The sequence below is a fragment of the Drosophila mauritiana genome, chromosome 3L (genome assembly GCF_004382145.1).
Source record: "Drosophila mauritiana strain mau12 chromosome 3L, ASM438214v1, whole genome shotgun sequence".
Taxonomy (NCBI): Eukaryota; Metazoa; Arthropoda; class Insecta; order Diptera; family Drosophilidae; genus Drosophila; species Drosophila mauritiana.
The window spans coordinates 3,777,305-3,796,011 of NC_046669.1; the positions used below are offsets into that span (position 1 = coordinate 3,777,305).

At 42.9% G+C, this 18,707-nt stretch overlaps 1 protein-coding gene, 1 long non-coding RNA gene and 1 other non-coding gene across 3 annotated transcripts; 1 reads left to right on the top strand and 2 right to left on the bottom strand.

Moving 5' to 3' along the window:
• Positions 1-8,359: 8,359 nt before the first annotated feature.
• On the bottom strand, positions 8,360-8,714 carry LOC117141342. Its single transcript, XR_004459479.1, has 2 exons — positions 8,624-8,714; positions 8,360-8,566 (listed from the first exon to the last, which is right to left on the bottom strand). It is a non-coding gene; the product is annotated as an uncharacterized LOC117141342 (long non-coding RNA).
• A 7,990-nt stretch (positions 8,715-16,704) lies between these two features.
• LOC117141410 lies at positions 16,705-18,676 on the top strand. Its single transcript, XM_033304834.1, has 4 exons — positions 16,705-16,848; positions 17,378-17,759; positions 17,822-17,958; positions 18,013-18,676. The coding sequence occupies exons 1-4, from the start codon at positions 16,705-16,707 to the stop codon at positions 18,100-18,102; spliced, it is 753 nt and encodes a 250-aa protein (XP_033160725.1). The 3' UTR covers positions 18,103-18,676.
• Positions 16,907-17,177, bottom strand: LOC117142151. Its single transcript, XR_004459543.1, has one exon. It is a non-coding gene; the product is annotated as a U11 spliceosomal RNA (small nuclear RNA).
• Positions 18,677-18,707: the final 31 nt, after the last annotated feature.

The following is an 18,707-nucleotide window of genomic DNA, read 5'->3' on the forward strand; positions in this document are numbered from 1 at the left end:
GCCTCAGTTTGGGCTTGCGCTTTTAATTTTACCCGCCGTCCGCGTTGTCATACCCCCCTGCCCCTTCACGATATTAATTCACTGTCTCTGTGGCTTTTGCGTTGAAAAATTTCCTTTGTGTGTTTTATTGTCTAACTCCAAATCCAACTTAGACCTAGGCTCCAGCGTCCACACATATTTATTCGGTATTAATTCAGTCGATGGCGGCACGGCGCAACAAAGTCGAATCGATTTTTTATGAAAATCTCTCAGTCTCTTATGGGCTTTTAAATGTTTAATCGCTTATGAATTTCGATAGCGCTGCGCTACTAAAACGATGCCTTTGCCATCTCAAGATGACGAGTGCGTCATTGATCCACAAAAGAATCGGCTATTTAAAGAAGCTGGAGAAAAAGATGCGGAGATTAGCTTTGGATTGTGTGCTAAAATCAAATGATGGCTTAATGTGCGAAATTTGCATAGGTCATAGTGCTGGAAATGGGCTTTTAAACATATGTATTTACATCTTTTTCTTTTGCATAATATGCAAAATCACATAATATGCATCTATCACAAGTAGTTGTTAACTTGCAACCTCAATTAACGTTTGTTTGCAGCCATAAGCAATCATCTCAAACTTATTCACATCCTTGATTTGTCCTTTTGGCACACCTTTAAATGGTTTAAATTGCTGCTCCCCTTCGGATTTGGTTGCTGTTGCAGGTGCAAGGTTGCCGTTTGCAGCTGCAATTTCTGCTGCTGCCGTTGACTTTGGTTTGCTTGCCGTGTGTGCGGCACTTTGTGTTACGCCAAAAATGCGCCACAAAGTTAAACGAGAGCTACATCAAATGTGGAAAGCACAGCAGCTGCAACAACAGCAGCAACAACAACGGCTGCAACATTGGTGTTGCAAGTGCAGCATTGCACTTTGCAGCCATTGCACTTTGCATAACGGTCCCTCGCCCCACTGTTTGCATGTGTGCGTTGCGGTGTTCGGCCATTTTGTGAATGCATTTATCGCACACACACACGCGCACCCGTGCACTGCGTGTATCTATGTCGTTGTATCTGTGTTTGTATATCATTACTTATCAGATACTTATTATGAGCATACGATATCGTATATTTTGGCATGCTCCTCCGCCTGTGTGGCTCTGTGTGCGTTTCTGCGTGTGTGTGTGCGAGTGTGTGTGTGTTTGGTAAATATGCAAATGAGCCTGTTTGTTGCCACTACTGTTTGCCATTGTTGTTGTTGCTTGCTGCTGCCGTTGTCGCACGTTGATTATTGTTGTTGTTGCCGGTGTCGGTGTTTTTGTAGTTGTTATATTGGACATGGGTATGCCGCCAAACGACAAGCAGCAAACATTTGATTATGATACGAAATCGATATAATTTAAACGATGACCAAAGCCCAAAACACCTGAGGCTAAAAGCGATTCAAAGGGAATGTAGATTTGGTACTTTATGCTCGAGTAACTGCTGAGATATCTATGTTATGTTAACTACAATCAATCTCTTAGTTACTCTCACAACATGTCCAGAGCTTTGATACCCTGTATAGTCCTATGTCTCTGTTGACATTTCCATTTTTCTGCTCCCTTTGAGAGTCGTGGGCAAACAGCGGCAATTGGCTTTCATGACAGGTGGCTGCCTCTTTCTTCGCTTCGCTTAGCAGTGGCTGTTGCATCTTGGCTGCCATTCATCAAGTTGGTGCCCCATAACGCCCCCAAGTTTTGGGGTCGACTGGCGAGTTGGTAGAGCATCGCGTGTGCGAAGCGTCGGCGCTCGTTTTAACGCCTTTTTAAGTTTAGCCGCCAAACAAGTGCAGTTCTCACCCCGCGGAGAAACAACAATTGCAGATACACGAAAACTAATTACAGATTCTAATCGCGTCATACTCTTGTTGTACTTCGTGTGCAGAAGCCATCAATTTTGGGGGGTCAGAGGCAGTGGGGCCGAGAAAAGCGGCCGCAAAACTTTTGCATGCGGCACCTCGACATCATTTTTTCACCTTTTTCCTGTCGCTGTTTTGTGTATTTTTCACTGTACTCGGCTTTTGTTATTATTTATTTGCCTTCTCTTTTGCGGTCCCTCGCATTTTTCTCGCGTTTCTAGGTATTTCCCTGTGCTTTGTTGAGTAGTGCAGCGGAAATGGTTGTAGACGCGGAAGTGAATTGTTAGGCGCCTTTACCGCCCCTTTGAAGTGCGAATGACAAAAGGGGCTGCGGCACAAAGCTAACGGGAGAAGGGTCTTAGAGCTGGAAACAAGTCGGTTGGAAATATATTTAGAAATTCTTAGCTCTAACAATGCAACATAATAAGTTGCAAAGGCATAATGCTTAATATTACGACCTAAGATAAGTAGACTTCAATATAACAACTTCATCATTGAAACGTTTACATTTGTTTCCAATAAATATAAATTATTAATGTCTTGCCCATTTATTTAACAATAATTATCTCTTCATTTCAAAGCATTTACATAAATGAAGCTCATTTACTTCAATTTATATTTATTGCATATCTTATTGTAGTTTACTTTATTTTATAGACATATCAAGCAGCTCATAAACATTTGCCACCAAGCACGTAGCCATTATGTTGGCATAGAACCCACAATGGTTTTGCCGGCGCTAGAACTCGCCAGCACAGAAAGCGGAAAAGTGCGGTGAAAACGCCTCCTGGCAGGGGGATTTCCCGGAATCGGACTAACAGAGCGCCAGGAGCAGAGAAAGGACATAACTCAGAGTGCCGGACTGGCTGCACAGCCAACAGCTGTTTTTGCGGCCAGCAGCAGCTGAAAATCGAAATTAAGCCGAAACACCCTGTCTCTCAAAAGTCACCCACTCGGTCGAGCGAAACACTCGGAATTTTGGGTAACGCCCATTCAGTGGATTGAGTGGATTGCTCAGTGGTTGGGCACACGCGAGTTGAGTGACTTTCGGGCGAGTGGCTTCAGCACTGCGACGACGCAAACTCACAAAAAAAAAATATTGAAAAACAAACAAACAGGGCGAAAAAATAAACTGAAGCACGTTAAAAATAAAAGAAAACGGGGGGAAACTTTTCGACGGCTCTCGAAACAAAATGGCAACCATGAAAAGCGGAAAATGCTCAGCAATGCGAGATGGAAAACTGAAAACGGTAAAAAGGCAGCGGAGGCGCGGACGTTTGTTTGACTTTTCGCATTTTGGAAAGTTTTTCAAGTGCTCACCACACATGCTCCATGACTCCACACTACACTCCACTCCCCTCGATTTCCACCCACTTTGCCGTCCGCTTTTCCACCCCTTTTTCCGGCTGCCTTTGCAAAATATTTATGCAAGTCAAGCGTCGGGCATTTATGAACTGTCAAACATTCTCAACGCAATTCCAATGAATTTGATACTTTAACATTTTCGTAAAATGACTGACAAGTGGGCATCGACATCGAGGCGGGCCTGGGAAAGCGGGGAGAGTGGGGAAAGCGGGGAAATCTGAAAAGGGGGATAAACACACACATACGCACACACACAGACACACACTTGGCGTCAAATTGGCGGTGTTAGTGCCATATGTGGGTGTTATCTGTGTGGCAAAGGGGTGTTTTCTGTGTGCCCGGCGATGACTTGGGGTTTCGGGGATGGAATCGAGCAATTTCCACTTGCTGCAATATGTCATACGGAGATGAACTCTTGAATTGACATACTAAATGGCAAATGGAGGCCTTTAAAATGGGCAACTGAATGTCAAGGGGAATTCGGATTAAAGCCTTGAAGGAATCATAAGCAGTTAAAGATTTATGGAAGTAATTATGACACTGGCTGTACATTTCATATATTATTTAAAATATATAATTATGTTGTGTTTAAATGTAATAATGTTGATATTTTGCCATTGGCAGACTGACTTTTCTAGCTGACTGTTTACTTATTATGTGGCTAGTCTACAATATGATATGTTCAATAATAAACGACCCTAATCAATTATGACCCTGTGAACACAAGCCCAACTATTCAGACCCAACTCGATGCTTCTCACTCGAAAACCATATCCTGGGAATCCTCACCTTTCCCATCACCCAAATCGCCAATTGAAGGCGCTCGGCCATAAAATCCAGCCAAAATGTTCGACTTCATTAGAAGTAAACCGAGTTCGGAGGTGAGAAAAGCCAAGTAAATAGAGTGCAATCATAACAAAGCGCCAAGTCTGAAGATAGCGCCGTCTCCATATTCCAAGTGCTAAGTGCGAGGTGTGAAATCAGGTGAAAACTCTAGAAATTCCGGCGAAGTTGTAAACGGAAAACGAAAACTCGCCCATTTTAAATGTATTTGTGTAATTTTTTTACCCAGGCCTCTCTTTGTGGAGCCACTCGGCGTCAACTTTTAAATCAAATATGGCGCCGACTGTAGAAAAGGAAAAGAAAAGCAGCATATTTTCGAATGGATTTGGGGTGGGCTGGAAACCCTGAAAAAAAAGGCAGCCGTTGTTCATTTGCATAAACGGGATAGTGGGCTGGTGGGTGGAGGTTTTCCGACTGGGTGGCTTTCCTGGGTGGTGCAGGTTCGTTGAGCGGCGCTAACAGGATATGCCAGTGAAGCACCAATAATCCTTTTAATAAATATGATATCGCAAAGGACCACAAAAAGCCACAGCGGTAACCGAGGTAGCTCATCCTCGTCCTCCATCGACTTTCCCAGCTCCCCTGGTTTTTTGGCTGCCGGCATCATTTGCATTTTATGCAAATTTTCGGCACCAGGCGGAATGTGGCAAACGTTTCGAAGGATACACAGGACACCAGTCAGCCATGGCTCCCCATCCGCTCTGTGTCTCTTTACAAAGCGAATATGTAAATGAAAAGTTCTGATGTTTTTTAAAAAGCTACCAAAAATAAACAACATAAAAATGCGCAAAATGGTTGCCCAAATGGAAATGGAAAATTCAACAAAATGCATATTTACTGCTGGCTATAGAAGGGCTCCAAAGGCAGGGTAGGTGGTATCGGGGAAGTATTAAGGAGACGACCAAGGAAAATGATTCAACATCATTAAACTGCATTTTAATAAGCCTTTAATCACCATATCAAGTTAATAAATATATTTAATTTAAATTAATAAGTAATATTTTGAACAAGTTACTAAAATGTAAAAAAGGACTAAAGTTTATATCCTATAAGATATTCTTGGTCTCTAATGTCTAGTTTAGGAAAGATTATCTTCTTAGTATTTTTACTGGCTAGATCTGTTTTTTGAGAAGTAAATTTAATCATTGAATCTCCAGAAAATCTCTGCAGAACATTAACCCCCATTTGATAGAAAGCCAGAGCACTTGTCATTCGTTGCCTTGGCATCCTTTGATGTTTGCTCTGGTTGTTGGAAAATATGTCGAATATTTTCACAGGCGGAGGCATCACAAATACAAACACACCCATATGGCAAACAGACAAGAAGAACTTTTTTCGCATGTGTGCGTATTTGCATGCAAATTGTTTGCCTTTTAAAATATGCACAAATATCAAATTTTCCCCTTTTGCAAAGTAAAAAATCTCTGGGCTCAAGAAATGGAAAGCCATATGCACTGCTTTAAAGTCGGGAAAAGCGATTAAGGGTTTTCCCGAAATACCCACATTTCCACCCCGGCCAAAGACCACCTGCAATTTGAACTATGACCGCAATCAAAGGCCATTGATCTCTGCAATTTTTGCACGGCCTAATCATTAACAACAATTGCCGCAATTTGCCACATGATGACACACAGCGATTATCATCGCGATTATATCATCGAATGACAAACACGGACATTTTCATAATTTTCGAGATGAGCCAAAAAAAATAAAAGGAAAACAAACGGGGCAACCAGCAAATGCAAATAGGCGTAAACCCCGACGAAATAAAACTAAAAACCCCCTCGGGAGGGTGAAACAAGTTGCCAGGGTTGCCAGGCTTTGCAGGATCCTGATTCGGTGTCTGATTCCGCTGCCCAGTCGCGCATTTAATTCAATTTGTTAATTTACAAATCCGCAAAACTATTTGCCAGCGAGGGAGTCTGTCTGCCATGTGGTTTTGCAGGGTGGAGCTGTGCGATTTGGAGGCGATAACTGCAACTTGTTATTACTATATGTGTGCACTTAAAAAAATATAGCTTTAAGTAAACCTCACACACTCTGTCATTACCTACAGATATCGTTCGCAAAAGGCTTTCCAATGGATGAGCAGACCTGAGGTTCACTTTCGAATTTCTAAACAGGTTATTTCATGGATCATTTATGCATACAGTTGCGATTATTTTCAGTGTATTTTGTGAGTGTTGGTAGTCGAAAGTTCTCATATTTCAATAATTGTGATACTTTTCGCCTGATTTCAGTTTATTTTATTTTTTCGACGAGCGAGACTGGCGGCAACAATAAAATCAATTGAAATGTGTTGGCAAACATGTCAAAATAAATTATAGAGAGCATGTCCGTGCGGTTGAGTGTGGTGTTGTGCGAAGTGGTTCGCTTCGACAGGGTATGGGTTAGGTGTGGGTTTTGGGTGTGGGTTGTTTGCCCGATGGTGGTGTTTGCACGGGGTGTTATGCAAGTGTGGCAACCGCAGAAACCGAATTTTAATTTGCACGCTTGCAGCATTTGAAGCTGGTTGAGGGACCGGAACCCTTCGGGATCTAAGCGGCTTACAAAGGATCTCTTTCGACCAGGAGCAGGAAATCAGCGGAACCCAACCCCCTAGAATGCACAAAGGACCAAAAGGGATTGCGCAACGCGAACGCCTATTTACAGGGTATAATTAAGTTAAGTTCTGGCTGCACAGGAAAGAAAGGACAAAAGTCGAGAGTCGACGTCACTCGACAAGCCAGGGGAGGGGTTGTGGGTGGGGTCGAAAGGTTGAAGGTCGGGGAAGTGGGAGGATATGTCGCAAGGGGCGGGGTCAGCTTCAAAGGACACACTTCAATTCAGGGACTGCCTAATCCATGAAAGCCCTTTTTAATGTTGCTCACAAGTGTGCTAAGCTTCAAAAATATTCGAGGGTTCAAAATGGAATGAGCCATTATTTGATTGTTGCACGCAAATTATAGATAATTAAGGAACAGTTAGAATTTATTGCATAAATAAACTTATTTTTATTCTATTATATCATTGAAAGAAGAGTGATAACTAGAATTAGACTTTAGACTCGTACTAGTATTTAAACTACACAAGCTGAGAGCATTACATACCATATATGAGCTTAATCTAAGAGACCTCCTAGGTTGATGTATCTGCCCAGCCTGGGAACCGATCATTTTCCATATCCATATCTATGTTATCATATTCACAACCGTTTTCACGCTGATTCACGCCCACAAAACCGCCGTTAGGTTGCCATGATCTGATCTCACTCATTTTCCCAGGCCCAAAGCTATAAAGTCTGTAGATACACCTTCCCATTCCGAAATCAAGTTGCAGTTTCGACACCTTGCAGCCAAAGTTGAGCTCGGGTTGGATGTTGGGCTTGGATTTGGCTTGCGGTCTGGGATGCGAGATCTTCGGGATCCATAAATCAACACGGCGAAAGATCATTAAAAGAGAATCTTTGCTATCATAATAAAGAAATCACACGAGAAAACAAACGCAGAAGACAGAGAAGATCTCTCTTTTGATTTGATCGCTCAATCAAAATGATAAATGAAAATTAATATTTCTTAATATTGTTTACAAAAGTGAGAATTTCGGTGTATTTCCTACAAGAGCTTTTCTCCCTTCTGTGGGTAAAAGGCGGTGCCGACCGGGGGTAATATAACCATCTATTTTTCACTGCTTTCGGTCATTGTTTGATAAGAATTATTGCAACATATCAATCACGAGGTTAAGTGGGATCTGTGAAATGTGAGCGAGCATGCATCAAGCAGCACGCAACTACTTGCCCATCCAATATATTCAGTCCACAAAATGAAAACATTAACCGGGAACAACAGCAAATGGTCAGAAGTGTACACACCGGGCCCAAAAACAACAGCGGAAAGTTGCGGCCACCGACATTCATCAACATCAACATCAAAAACAAACAGCAAAAGGCGCGATGCCCATTCCTCTGCCCTCTCTATAAAGAGGGTTCCATAACCCAAGCCATTCCCATTCCCACTTCGGGTCGATTTATAGTTGGGACCTCTTCTTGAGGTGCTCGCCGCTTTTTGGCGGTTGTCGCGGTTTCTCTGAGCCCGAAATTATTATCCCGCACTTTAGGCGATTAATTGACTTTATGACTCTATCAGGGAACGGGGGGATTTTATAGAACAACCATATTACAGGGCCTCTAAGCCAATGGGGTTCCAATTAGAGCTGGGAGAGACTTTCCCTGGTGAGAAGGGCATCCATCGAATAGAAACCCTCGGATAACTGGGGGCAAAGCAAATGAAAATGAAAAAATGTTACATAAAACTTTTAATTTTCTTAACATATCTCAGTGATAGCAAGCCCTTTTGCATTCTCCATGTGATCTAAATAAATTTTTACTTCCGTACTTGGTGCATCCAGTATACCATAATTGCCAGCAAACTCTCGTATGATAGGTATACGCTATTCGACGCTTTCCGCTGCAATTTCCATCCACCGGACTTGGGCCGTCACATCTTTCTGAAAAATCAAAACTAATGCATCTTTAACATAATATAAGCTGTTAAAATATAATACCTTTATCATAGCACTTAACAAAAGGCTTCAGAGTAGCCAATAGACCGACTATGAGTAAGAACCTTTCTAGTTTCATGTCAAAACTGTTTAGACTTCAAACATTTTATTAAATGTTAATTGTTAATTTAGCATTTGCAAAAGTGATTTAATTTTATGCCTGATTAAGGCGAGACGTTAAATAAGAAATAAAAAAGCTACGCGTATTATCATTTAATTTAGTCGTACAAGTAAAAGTGACAGCATTTATAAATATATTTTTTAAATTTAAGAATCGTGCTTCTTTTGAATAGTAATGCTATCTTTTGTACTGCCCAGATAAACCATGAGTTCATTGATTTGCAGCAAATCGTGTGACTAACCCTATAATGCCCCCATTATTTCCGTTAACATCCCCCTTTGGAGTCCCGAAAAAGCGATGCCACTTCAAAATAATCCCATTTCAGAGGGACCGCCATCGAATTCCGGTCTGTTTGTCCAGTCGAGCGAAAGAATGGCTGACTTTAAGCAAATTAGCAATTCCACAAAAGTGTCGCCTCGCCCTTAACCCTTGTGTGGCCGTAGCTGTGCTGAGCCTTAACCCCTGACTGGCCTAATCGTGGCACGTGCTTCGACATATTTAATCACAGGGCTGTGTCTCTTCTTTTTCGACTAAAAAAAAAGTAGAACAAACTGGAAAAGGGGCCAAAGTTGTGTAGCACCACACATAAAGATAATCCAATCTTATGCTGCTAATTTTACAGCATCCCGAAAATGAAATAAAATCAAATCTCGTGTGTGGACGAGCGTGTGCAAATGTGGTTAGGGTTAGGGGTTGAGGTTTTCCGGGGAGGGGGGAGTTCGGAGCAGGGACCAAACCCAGATGAACTCAAAACTGGAAACCGCTGCCAGCTTTGCGAAAAACTTTTGCCCAAAAGAAAACCCTCAGACAAATAAATTCGATTATATTACACTTGAGAAAAACGAGTTTTATTACAAAAGTAGAGGGTCAAGATTTTGCAATTAAACAATATTTGTATCATTATTGGAAGAAATTAAACAAAAATGTTTAAAAACAAAATGTTTAACTTTTTTTTATAGTTTTAATGGCACATTTTACACATACTAGTATTTTTTTCAGTGTTCGCTCCCTCTTTTATGTGCCTCACTCCCCGCTGAGACGAAGGCGGTTGGCATTCGCAGGGGGCGTGGCATTTGCATTTTTTCAGCTTTATTTTCTGGCCCTTCTGCTGAGTTGTTTGTTTGGCCAAAGTTTCGAGCCTGCGAGATGCCTAATTCGTTTACCAAATCCACTTTACATAGTTGAGCGAGTCGCAGGCACAAAATATGAAAATTCAATAAACTACGCAGGTCCTGAAGGACTCCCGCTGGTCCTGCCACTTGAGGCTTAATTGTGCGTAGCTCCACCTGCCGGCGAAAATGGAAAATGGCACGTGCAACACACGGGAAAAAGCGGAAAAGGGGGCAAAAGACGGTGCCACACGCACGAGCTGCATTCGCAAGTGGGCGTGCATAATTTATGCTAATTCGCATGAGAAGCACAACCAAAAATAAAAAATAAATAAAAATATTTATGAATAAATAGGGCAGCAGCAGCATAAGCTTTAAGGCTCTGAGTTATGACAAATTGTTTTAATGAGCATTAGCTTTCTAATAAGCCCAATTCCCAGGGTATTTTTGAATTCCGCTCTAGTGAAAAAAAAAACAACTGCGTTGAAGCTCATTAAATCAGCTAACTTAAGATTTAGTGGTGCTAAGTTGCTTAAATAATTGCCTTAGCTTGCCTGGGTAATTGCACATTAAATTAATCAATGTCGCTTAAGAAATGCCTTGTGTGGGTTTAAAGAGTTTTACTTAGTTCCCACAGTTTATTCTTTTTGATTTTCCTAATAGTTAAAAGGATTATGTGTAACTTTTAAAAAAGTTCATTATAAAATGCACCAAGCTTTGTAGTGAAAGTACTAGTTCCACGATTTCCCAATGTCAGTCCTCCATAATGAGCTGTCTTAACCCCTTGATGACCTGACCCACGACAAATGACACTCTCTAATGACCCAACACACATGGAAAGTCTTTCCGCTTCACGCTCTGTCAATTGACTAGGCGACATAATTATCAGCAGTCCTCGGAAAAATACGGAAAATGCGATTGAGGCTAATTTCGGTTAGGTGCTATGGGCCCAATAATTAAAAGATCATTTCTGAGTGCGGGCTGTCGATTCGTTGACCTTCATTGACGCCTATAATAACTTCATTAAAAAACGCTCCTTTCTATTTGTTTCATTATATTTTAATTGCAATCAAGTGAAATGTTTGAAATTTGGTAACCAACCCGCATGGCGGAAGCCATCAACTCTTTTTTATTTTTTTTTTTTTACTTTTGGTGACATTTCCCTGAACGAGAATTTCTTGCTACATTTTTTATGAATATTTCCTGACGCAGCTCCTCTGCTTTTAGTCATTATTCACACTGCAGTGATTCCACAGCAAGATAGACATTTTTCTACAAGCAAAAGGAGCAAAAAAAACCGAGTAAGAATGGAAAATGAAATACCCAAAGGACATTGAAGCTGGGAATAAAAAAACTTGGCCGCTTTGTAGAAAATTCATAAAACTTCCGCTTGGAAAAACTGAAGAGCTGGGGAGGAGGGATTTCATAGGCCCGGGTCAGCAAACAAGAAAATGGCGCATTTTAAAGTGAACGGAAGCAAAAGGAAATGGCAAGGAAAAGCGAGAAAAACACAGTCCAAGGAAATTTTCCGTGTCAAGAAATTTTCCTTCTACTTGAAGCTGCTTACTCTGCCGCCATTTTCTCTTTCTCGGGGGTTGCGATTTCCCGAGCTTTTCCCTCCCCCATTTTCCTTCTTTTTTTTTGCTCTGCGGGGGTGGTTCGCCGGCGAAAATAAACAAAAATCAAAGTTGCAAATAAGAAGAAACTACAAAGTAAGTTAGCATAAAAAAGTTTAGCGGCGCCTTGTTTTTCGGAAGTTTCAACATCTCCGCCGGGGGGGTGAGGTCTGTGAGCAGGGGGTTGGCGTACTTAGCCCACCCCCTCCCTACGAACGCAAGCACATGGACGCAGGCAAACTCACACACACACACACAGACACAGATACTGGGACAAAAGATTCCGTCGAGCACTTTTCGTGCAACAAAAGCCGGAAACAGCCGGCAAAAAGAAGCTGAGGAAAAACTCAGTCAACATCCTCTCAAGTGCTTCCTTCGCTCCTTCTGCTGCCCGCCACTCGGGGATTTCGGTGCTCCAAGTTTCTGCACTTGGGGAAACTCTTGAGAATTCGAACTGAATTTGTGATGTTGCCATTCAAGCTATAAAGATTTCTTTAAAAGATCTTCCAGCTACAGTTTAGTTTCATAAATGGGAGTTGGAACTGCTTAATAATTACTTAAATTATTTGGGAGATTTATTAGTTTTTATTCGTAGGGTTTGTTTTGCAAAGTGTCCTACTTCTCAGCATGCATCCAGCGATGTGGCCGCTCAACCAAGCGCAAGGACAGCTCCCGAGAAAAAGGACGAGGACTGGAGGACGAGCCGGAGAAGGACGACAGCGATGCTCCCTCACCTTGCTCATGCTGATCACGTCTATTTATTGTGCACATAATATGGGAGCAGCTCCAAGCCAGCAGCGCCTGCCCCACCTTCCTAGCCTGAATTCTGCTGCTCCTTAGACTCCGTTCCTCCTCCTCTTTCTGCTCCTCCGGCTACGTGCGACGCATGCATCGCTGGACACGCTTTGGGGTCCTCGGTGGCCACCCCACTCCCCCACTTTGCTCCTTTGGACACTTTTTTCCTTCCTATTCCTATATACTCCGCCGGGGAAAATTCAATTATCGAATGCGAATTTTTCTTCTCGTTTTTATTTCCCTTCGTTTTTTTTTTTTGTGTTCTCCTCGTTTCCGCTTCGAATGTTTTTTTGTTTCAGCCGAAAGCATCCCAAGACGAACTTTCAGCGTATCAGCATTTATTTGCTGTTGATTTATGCAGCGAGCACCCCATTCCACCCACCACCCCCATATTCTCAGCCCCCCTTGGGCTGCTCGCTCAGTCAAACAATCGACATCGACATCGACATCCCCTCCACATCCACATCAGATTCAGATTCAGATCCAGAGCGCTGTTGAATATTTGCCAAGTATGCTGATTGAATTTTTTCCAGTTGACTAAATGATATCAAGGATATTTGCCAGGCAAGCGCGACTGCCTTTGCTCCTGCCAGCAGGTTGCGCCTCTTAAAGCCTGTGAGTTCAATGATTTCCCCGGCCTACAGGACTCTCGAGTCAGCTGATTACATTTAGCCAGTGGGCATTGGATTAAATATTACTTAATTTACGGCAAGAGGCTTGTCAAATAAAGGGTTACCCCAAGGGAACAAAAAATTTCTTTAATTGTAACAATATACAATGGTCAATGCTAATTAGATTAAGGTTGAAGGACTCCTTGGCCTCCAGATGTTTTATACTCCTAGGAATACTATATTAATGATATGAATATGAACCAAGTTTTAGAATCCTTTCCATCCATATCTAAGTATAACCGCTTTGTGCAACTACCAATTTAATTACAATTGCTGTTAGCCGAGCACCGCCCACATTTGCAACGGAGAAGCTTCCTTCTTCCTTACCAGCAATCCGTGTTTGCCGCTCTGCATCCTTCAGATGAATCCTCGTCCTTGATTACCAGGCTGCACTCACAGCCATAAACCATTTAAGCAGCACTGCCGGCACATTGACAATTTCCAATATTTAGACAGGCAACTACTAATAATCGTGTTTGGCCGGCGTAAAGCGAGCATGCAGTTGGCAAATACCCGATATCCCAGATGAAACTATCCATCCATCCGCCGGATTGGATGGGATGAAATGGAATGGATGGATGGCATGGATAATTAACACTGGTGCCAAATCGAGTGGGTTAAACATCGGCGTACTGCGATCTATTTGAAACCCTGTTGCCCTGCAATAATTAATATGCCCAACGTGCAACAGCAGACAAATTGTGGAAAGGGGGCGACTTTCAGGGGCTCGAAAAGGGGGCTTCACGGATTGCGGAGGGGGTGAAATTGGTGCGAGGTTGGTGGGCCGTAAAAGGCGTTAAATTGACACAATTGAACACACCCTTGAGATTCGAGGGAGTGAGGCTTTTCTCACTCGTTTTGTTTGCGATTGCCGTTGCAGGAACTGATGTTGCTGCTGCGTGCTGCTGCTGCTGCTGTTGGGGGTGCATGGAACAACATCTTCATCATTGCGGCACCGCAAAAATCCGCGAAACAAGTCAGCGATGTGTAAATGTACCCCAAAACGAAGAGATGACAATACATGGCTGCTTCTAATGGGGGATCGAAGCCCCCAGAAACCCCCTTCCATATTTGGCCTATGCAAATATGCGCGACAATTGATACTTGGCATCGAAATGCGTAATCCAAAACGTGTCAGCGATTTAAGGGGATTGTATTCAGTGTAATGTGAAAAATGCTAAGTCAAATTATGAAACTTATAGGAGGAGTGTGAATTCGAAAGCTTCCTTTGTACTGAGAAGACAAAAGAAGTATGAGAAGTTCTTAGTTATTTTCTTTTGTAATTACTTTCAGAGCCCTATAAACTATAATACCCCCACTCCAGCAACCAGCAACTTTCATAGATCGAAAATGCCTGCAAACCCGACTGTCAAAACAGGCAAACAAATTGTGCAAATAAGTCGGGGAAATGTTATTTATGCCCGTAAGATTTTCCGTGATTAAATAACTAAGGCTCTGGCCAGTCGCCTCGCCGCTTGTTTTGCAGAATGACAGCAGTTGCAACTTAGCCGAGCTCCAAATGTGTCAGCATCGGTTGCATATTAATGGCCCGGAGGTGTGCATGCCAATTGTCATGCGCTGAAATGCTTGTTAACAACGTCGATTGCTTTTGGCCAAGTCAGTCGTCTATATATCCCCAGTCGCCGCACCAGCACCAGCCCCACCCCCAGCCAGAAAGCAAATCCAACTCCACATCCACTTCCAAATCCGAGCTAAAGCCAAAGCCGAATCCAACTGAACCTCCTGCTCTCCCACTTTTTCCTCTTTTTAATCAAAAAGAAGTCGATGCTCCTGACTCCAGACTCCTCCCCCGTGGCAATAACGCCACACATTTGTAATGTTGCTTCTGTTTTTGGCTGAAAGAGGAGCCCAGGAAGCAGCAGAGACAGTGGAGGAACTGCACCGAATGCTCACACTGAGAAATATAATCTGGCAGTCGAAAAATAAAATTTAAAGTTAATTGAAAGTAGATAAAATGGTAGAATTAAAAGCCAATATCATTACCTGTTAATGTCTTATTAATATTTATTAACAATTTTTCTAGAAATTTCAGAATCGTATATATATATTCCCGGTGCATCTCTTAGATGCATTTTACAAGTTACTTTAAGGCAATCAATTTGTAGTCGAATCGCGTGGATCGCAAGCGGGCGGGCGGGTGATGGGTTGGAAAAACCAATCAAAAGAGCGTTGCGAACGCAAATTGAACGGCAAATGGTTGCAAGATGATATTTCAATACACCAGCTTGCCGGGATCACCTGTACACCGGACTTGCAACCCTTTCACTCCCCTTTGGCCATCACTTTTTGGCCATAAATTATGGACGGGCGACGCCTGCGCGTAGTTTTCTTACTTTTTTGCAGTTATGATTATCGCGCCAGGATGGAAGAATGGGGCAGCTAAGGAACACATACGTTCCGTTCCTGTGTGTGCAAACAAATGTAAAAAATTTTTAATTGACTTTTGCAGTTTCGCAGTTGCCGGAGCCACCGCCAGTTGCACTTTTTATGGCCCCTCGCGTGTATGGCAGCTTAAAAGTTAATAAAACACGCCCAATGATAACAAGCCGCCAACAACATACATATATTGCCCCTGAGGTCTTCATCATCGTTTCGTATTTCCCAACATTGTGAGCTGATCCCCAGATCCCAGATCCGCCAGCATCCCAGTCGATCCTCGCCAGGTTACCAGAAGTTTTCGGAGCTTCGAGCTCGTAGAAAAACAATCAATTAGGGCCACAAGTAGCTTCCAACTCCAAGGGAGCGCCATAAGTTTCCGTCTCCCCCCAAGATCATGATGGTGATGATGGGGCCTCGGATGGTTAGGATGGTCCGGATGGCTGGCATGTTGCCCAGTGGCATCGACACGACTTTGATTCTCTTTCCGCGCCGACTGGCAGGAGTTTTATGGCCTGCTTTGGCGAAATTTATGTTACATTTTTATAGTTCCAGTGTAAATTGACTTTTAAAATGCAAAAATTTATCATAGCAACGGGCTGCAGTATGCAGGGGCAAGTTCCGCGCCAACTTTAATTGCCTGCGCCCCGCAAGACGGTGGCAACTCTGGCGGAAGCTTCGAAAAGTCAAAAGAAAGCTCTGTGAATGGGACGATAAACATCTGCGCGGTTTCAAGAGGAAAACAACCCCCGAAATTGTTCGCCAAAGCTATATTTATTGGAGAACGTTTAGATACCCTAAGTCACAATTAATGATTGTAATATTATATTAGAAAAATCAAATACAACTTTAAAAAACTTTTTAACACAAGCTAGCTTGGCTATTTTAATAAACGTTTGGTCGGGGTCACCAATTAAAGTCAGAATACTCAATGTAAAGCTCTTAAAAGTGAGGCCATAAAATAAAATTTATTTGATCAAGTTCTGATTATTTTGATCTTGTAAATTATTCTTATATATCTTATAAGCCAAATGCCATAGGATAATCAATAAGCCCAACGGTAGAGTATGAAACAAAACACAGTCGTAAAAGCTTTTCGCCGAGTCAAAACATTTCGCGGACCTTGGCACTCAACGTTGTTTTATCCATATAGTTTTTTGATTAATTCGCTAGTGCAGTTTACGCCCCAAACCACGGGAAAAAGCTCCGGAAAAGTTTGGGTCGCGTGGGTGTTGCCCCTCCACCTTTTCGCGAGGTCTCCAAGTTCAATTGCATGACGAAACAGCCGCGGAACAGTTGCGTCGCTCCTTGATTAGCTGAATAAGCGGGAAAAATCCATAAATTGATTGAGGAAATCTCGGGAAACTAGAGTGAAATGCTGCTGCCAACGGTCAGCGGCCAATCCGCCGCAGGATGCAAGTGGAAAAACTGCTGTCGCCGCAGCTGGGAAATGCTGATGGCACCCGTATCGCCCAAGAACCTCAGGACCACGGCGCTCTTGACAAGCATCTATCAATTGGTAAGTTCAAAGATATATAGTAGCGGATTATATAAGATAGGGGAATGGATATCTCAGGCGGGGCTCAGCGCACTGGCACGCAGGGAGATCCGGGAATCCCCGAGCAATCCACAATGTGCAGCCGCAGCCCCAAATACAAAAATTACGCACTGGATATGCAAAGCCATACCCCACTGGGCGCGCAAGGAGGCGTCGAAGGCGGCAATGGAACGCTCGCCCCCGCCCACCCCCGGAAGTCCAGGGGCGGAGCGAAGGAGACGCTCCTGCGGCGCAATGCGTCCGCACTTGAGTTTCGTGATCGGAAACGTGCCAGGACGAGCGCCCTTTTTAAAGCTCTTCCCGGGAAGTATAGTGGAAGTTGTTGCGAGAGCTGCTAGAAGCAGTTGGGAATTGTAGAAGCAGCTTTCTGGCTTCGTTCAGTTTGGTGAAAAATAGGGGTGGTAGCTTCAGCAGATCGCTTGGTTGTTCCGGTTTTCGCAAACACATTCGAAAAGTGAGATCCTAAACAGTCGCTTTTTATATTCCCCAGTTAATCTCCCACTGCGCCCTGTTTCTGGTACTCCTGGGATTGGCGCATGCCGAACAGATGTGTGAGGTCTTGGAGCTGGACATCCTGGACCAGAAGGACAATGGTTTCTACAACATGTCGCCCTTCCACAACGATCTTCGCCTGCAAACCGCTGCCCAATTGGCCGTCGCCACGGAGAATCTGCTCTACGTGATGGCTGGAATCGCGGGTACCTACGCCCTGAGTGCCATATCCCTGTTTTTCGGAGTCTTCAAGAATCGGCCGGGCCTAATCATACCCTGGCTGGTCGTGGAGTTCCTATTAATGATTGGTTTGGGGGCACTGGTCTTCATGCTGAGGGATACGAAAATCGTGCAGTTGCTGGGTGGTCAGGTGCCCTACTGTAAGTTTGGATTCAAGGCTTTAATTTTGAAATATATACTAAAGAATTTTATTTTATTTTAGTTATCATTTGCTACATCTTGATCTGCATGGATTACTGCAAGTGGTATGTGATGCATAGCTTCTACCAGAGCCTACGAACCATGAATAAGCTTCGGGAGATTGCCACTGTGGCCATACCATGCCCAGCTCCAGGAGCCGTAAGTTGGGATCAATATTATGAAAACTTTAAAATGAACTTCCTTATCCATTAGATACCCTATCGTTTCCAACGCGAGCACATGTATCTGGGCAGCAATGGATATAAACACATACTAACCGAGTCTCCCGATGGACAGTGTTAAAGATTGATTACTGAAAGATTGGATATTTTTGAAACTTCCCATCAGGTGTCTTGATTGCAATTGCACTACAAATTCTGTATTGCAAAACAGAGTGTGATATGGTTATGGTAGAGATACTATTTTATATGGCCAACGGACATGAAGCGGCTTGTTAGAAAGGAAACGGTTCAAAGCGATCGGTGAATACAAAAACTATTTTTGTGTAGAAATAGCTCCAAAAGCACCTTAAATGAATTAAAAAAGTAATAATAATATTTGGTCACTAACGCGACTCGAACTCGGAACTTCCAAGCGAAGGTCGCACTCTCTAACCCCTAGGCTACGGCAGCGAAGCTCTCGCGAAAGCCGAGATCGATTAAACCCCAAAATCTTGAAACGAAAAACTTGTCTTAAATAAATTGGCGTTCATACAAATAGCAACGAAGTTTGAAGCTCAGTTTCTCTGTAGATTTACGACTACTTAACTATAATATGCCTTAAATTCTGTTGACTAGCAATATTTTAGGTATTTCTATTTTGTAGCACAGAACGAAATAAGTACGAATATCAAATAAAAGTGCAAACTTGTAACATATCTAATGAACGTGTTTTTTATTGGTTCCACA

Coding starts and splice junctions, on each gene's coding strand:
- LOC117141410 (XM_033304834.1), top strand. CDS start 16,705: ATGCTGCTGCCAACGGTCAGCGGCCAATCCGCCGCAGGATGCAAGTGG. Junction 17,760..17,821: donor GGGTGGTCAGGTGCCCTACT/GTAAGTTTGGAT, acceptor ATTTTATTTTAG/TTATCATTTGCTACATCTTG. Junction 17,959..18,012: donor CATGCCCAGCTCCAGGAGCC/GTAAGTTGGGAT, acceptor CTTATCCATTAG/ATACCCTATCGTTTCCAACG.